We start from the raw sequence: 3,629 nt of genomic DNA on the forward strand, positions 1-3,629 counted from the left end.
AAACGGATTCGTAGCAGCCCCTGTTTGTTATCATCATGTCAATCCGATATTTACTTGGTCAGATGTCTCTCGAAGTGGTTGAGTACTTACAGGAAGAAGCAACGACATTAATGGACGAAGTACCAAACCAAAAGGAGAGATGATACAAATGCCATGACGATGGAGAGCAGGAAGTTTCCATACGATCTAAGCAAGACTAGTTAACATCTTCTAGCGAAGAGTTTTATCATGCATGACCAGTTCAGTGTATAAACCTAGCCTTCCTGACTAGCTTCATGGCACCAGACCTCACCTGCTTCTTTTGCTAGAGTAAATAGTGCATCGAATGACTAGACTAGGCCAAGCGGCCACTCATAAACAGATTAATTTATTCGAGGTGTCTGTTGGCAGATTTAGTATAGAAAAAAAAGTTTCCAGATGATATAATTGCTTCTATCACAAGCTTATTACAAAGAAACAACTCAAATATTAATTGTTTTTTTGGGACTCAGATATCTACAATAGTTTTTCTGGAGAATGATCAATCAAACTTACAAGACTTTGAACCCAAAGGAAGCTAAAACGGAACAATGAGGAAAAATAGAACTAATGACAACCACAACAACAAGTTTCATAGCAAAGGAAGCGTAGACTACTTCTTAGATGCACGAGAAAGACAGACCACAAGAATGACTCCTGGAAGCAACTTTTGCACATTCAACTTGAACATTGCAACCTCTGAGCACATTAACATATAATCATCTATTGGCTTTTGATTAAAGTTTTGCACAAACTTCTCAAGTTTTCTTTCAATATGCCTAAGCGCTATTGCATCATCTGGTGTATGTCTGAGTAGTAATTACGATTATTTATCCATCTCACCCAAGTCGGCACAATGCATGGAGGGTTGGTTCCACGAAAAGTCACGACCCATCACCATAGTTTATTAGATATCACATACTTGGTCATGGTGAGAACTGGTGCGCACGAGGTCAAGGAGGAGTTGAGAAAAGACAAGTGATGCAAAGCAATCGTTTTCTACCTAGACAATGTCATCTGCTTAGATTTATCCACTCTCCCTTCTTTTAAGTTGCTTCAGAATGCATGCAACCAAGCTTTTCAAGCTGTGGCCACTAACATAATCGAACTATATATTTGTCACCGGATTTGTCATGAACAAAACTGTGCACAAGATATGGCATGGGATAAAAAGGACATACACGTACTTATACGTTTATAGATGTGTGTTAGCAGCTTAACATACATATGATTAGAAAGCACGGTTGGAGATATAATGGAATATCTTACCATCCTCCAGGAAAAAAAAACAGAGAAACTAGGCAATATGAGTCACCTAGTGATATAAAAAAATTAAGGTTGCAGGTTGACGCAGTAGTTAAAGGATTGTGTCAATGAGGACGAAGACACGCACGCATAAACAATGATGGTAGAGAGCAGAAACAATTCACGTGATCTTAGTAAGAGTAGTTAACATCGTCTTGCTAAGAGAAGTTAGGTGGTCTCGGCGCGAGAAAGTCCAATGTTTCTTCCAGGTGGTGTGTGGTTGAATGTCGTCGTCGGTCCTGCTTGAGTCTTCAGGTGGTCCACCCTCTCTTGTGCTTCCTCTCAGCGTGTTTGGCTTGGTTTGCCACGCTTTCTTTAATCATCTTGTATGATGATTTGCTCAACACCATGTATTGTTCAGCCAAGCGGCCGAAGTCCGTTTTGTGATAAAATTCTTCTATGACAGGCTTGTTACAAAGAAACAACTCATATAATATTCATTTTTGGGCGGTTTAGGTAATAATCGTTTCTTTTGTGTATTTATGCATGTTTTTTGTATGTATGCTGGACCTAATTTTTGGAACCTGGTGTCCGGTGTGCCCAGTTTCTAACACTTAGTAAAGATCATATTTTTAGTTCTCAACTTAAGAAAAAGAAAAATAATACACATAAGTATTTTGATAAAACGGGACACCTCATGAAATTTCAATTAAAGCAACTGTCAATCGAACTTACAAGAGTTTGAACCAAAAGGAAGCTAAAATATTACATGCGGGAACCGTAAATTTCTTATTGCATGCACCAGAAAGCGAGACAGCAGAACAACGATTCCAGGCTGCAACCTTTGCACATTCAACTTTCACATTTAAATCCTGAGAACAATCGGGCTCCAACCATCGCATACTTCTCATGTATTATAAGATAATCCTAGGTGTTCAACCCTAGGATCAAACATATACTGGACTACCAGATAATCATGTATTCTTTCTTTTTTACGTAACCATCTATTATTTCGGAACAAGGGGAAAAGAACCCAAAATATTTATGAGAAATACGACACATTAGAACCAAAAAAAATAATATGAGATCATATCCGTGTGATAAACAACGATATTGTCAATTATTCTGAAGGTAGAAGTACATTCACTCATTACAGACACGGAATGGAATGGCATATGCTCCATTTATTTTATAGATTAGGATACATATCTAGAAACTCAAACATGTCCTTAATTTGCGCACTGGTCTTCTGTGTAATCAGCCAACCTTTCACTTAGTTGTGGTTGTTCTCCCAGAACTGAGCCTGGAGCCAGTCTATTGTATTCTTTTCCACCTGAAACGCCTTGGCAAGAACATCATCGGATATTGGTGGGTCTGACCCAAACACTGCATTGGCAATTGTGATAGCCCCTGGGTTCTGGCTGCTGAGCGCGGCAATTGCAACGGCGGGCTGATGGGGGTTGGGGTTGAATTGGAAGTGGATGAGCCCCACGGGGAAGACAAACACATCACCTTTGTTGAGCACCTTCGAGAAGAACTTGTTTCTGGCTGGGGCGGGCAGGTTGGATGTGACAAATCCAACGTATAGTGTCCCCTCGAGCACTGTGAGGATCTCAGTGGCGCGGGGGTGCGTATGTGGTGGGTTCTGGCCCAAGGGAGCATAGTCGATGCGCGCGATTGAGATGCCGAGGGTGTTGAGTCCGGCAATCTGCATGACATTGATCAAGGTGACGTTGGAGCCAACCTTGTTGGTCACCCTAGGCTTGTCGAGGGCGGCTGCCTTGAAGAAATCATCAGCATTGACCTCCATCGGGTTCTTGCAAACAAATCCATTGACACGCACTGGGTGCATAGAAGAGATGTAGAGGGTAAGCTTAGGTATTACTAGAAAGCCGTTTTAACATGCATATAATTTTCAGAAATTTATTTCAACATATGTATTTGGTGATAGCGGGACAGGAAAGCATGAAGTAAGCAGTACCTGGTGATTGCATGTCGGCGACACAAAAGTCCTGGAGCGGGCCAGGATCGGATGCAACGGCCTGCCATGAGACCAAGGCAAGAAGAGCAGCGAGGAGAAGGAAAGAAGGGGAGGATGCCATTTGATTTCAGCTCCTTTGGGTCTTCTTTTCTCTTGTGTATTCCTGTTGTATTTGTTGGGTGAGTGATGCTTCCAATATGCAGGGATGTATGTGTTTATATAGGCGTGGCGAGCAGTGCAAACTCGTGAGCAACGGACATAGTCAAGTGGAACCAATCAACGGATAGAAATTGTCTTTGGCTGCCCACTAGATTATTCTGCATGAACTTTTCGGACATGGTCAGCCATATTCAAATCTTTGATATACTATAATCAAAGTTCCCTT

The 3,629-nt window shown here is 41.4% G+C and overlaps 1 protein-coding gene across 1 annotated transcript; it reads right to left on the reverse strand.

The window, feature by feature from the left end:
• Positions 1–2,409: 2,409 nt before the first annotated feature.
• On the reverse strand, positions 2,410–3,419 carry LOC123176177 (germin-like protein 8-5). Its single transcript, XM_044590521.1, has 2 exons — positions 3,245–3,419; positions 2,410–3,105 (listed from the first exon to the last, which is right to left on the reverse strand). Exons 1-2 carry the CDS (start codon positions 3,363–3,365, stop codon positions 2,537–2,539), a joined length of 690 nt encoding a protein of 229 aa, XP_044446456.1. The 5' UTR covers positions 3,366–3,419; the 3' UTR covers positions 2,410–2,536.
• Positions 3,420–3,629: the final 210 nt, after the last annotated feature.

Source organism: Triticum aestivum, unplaced genomic scaffold (assembly GCF_018294505.1).
Source record: "Triticum aestivum cultivar Chinese Spring unplaced genomic scaffold, IWGSC CS RefSeq v2.1 scaffold59851, whole genome shotgun sequence".
Lineage (NCBI taxonomy): Eukaryota > Viridiplantae > Streptophyta > Magnoliopsida > Poales > Poaceae > Triticum > Triticum aestivum.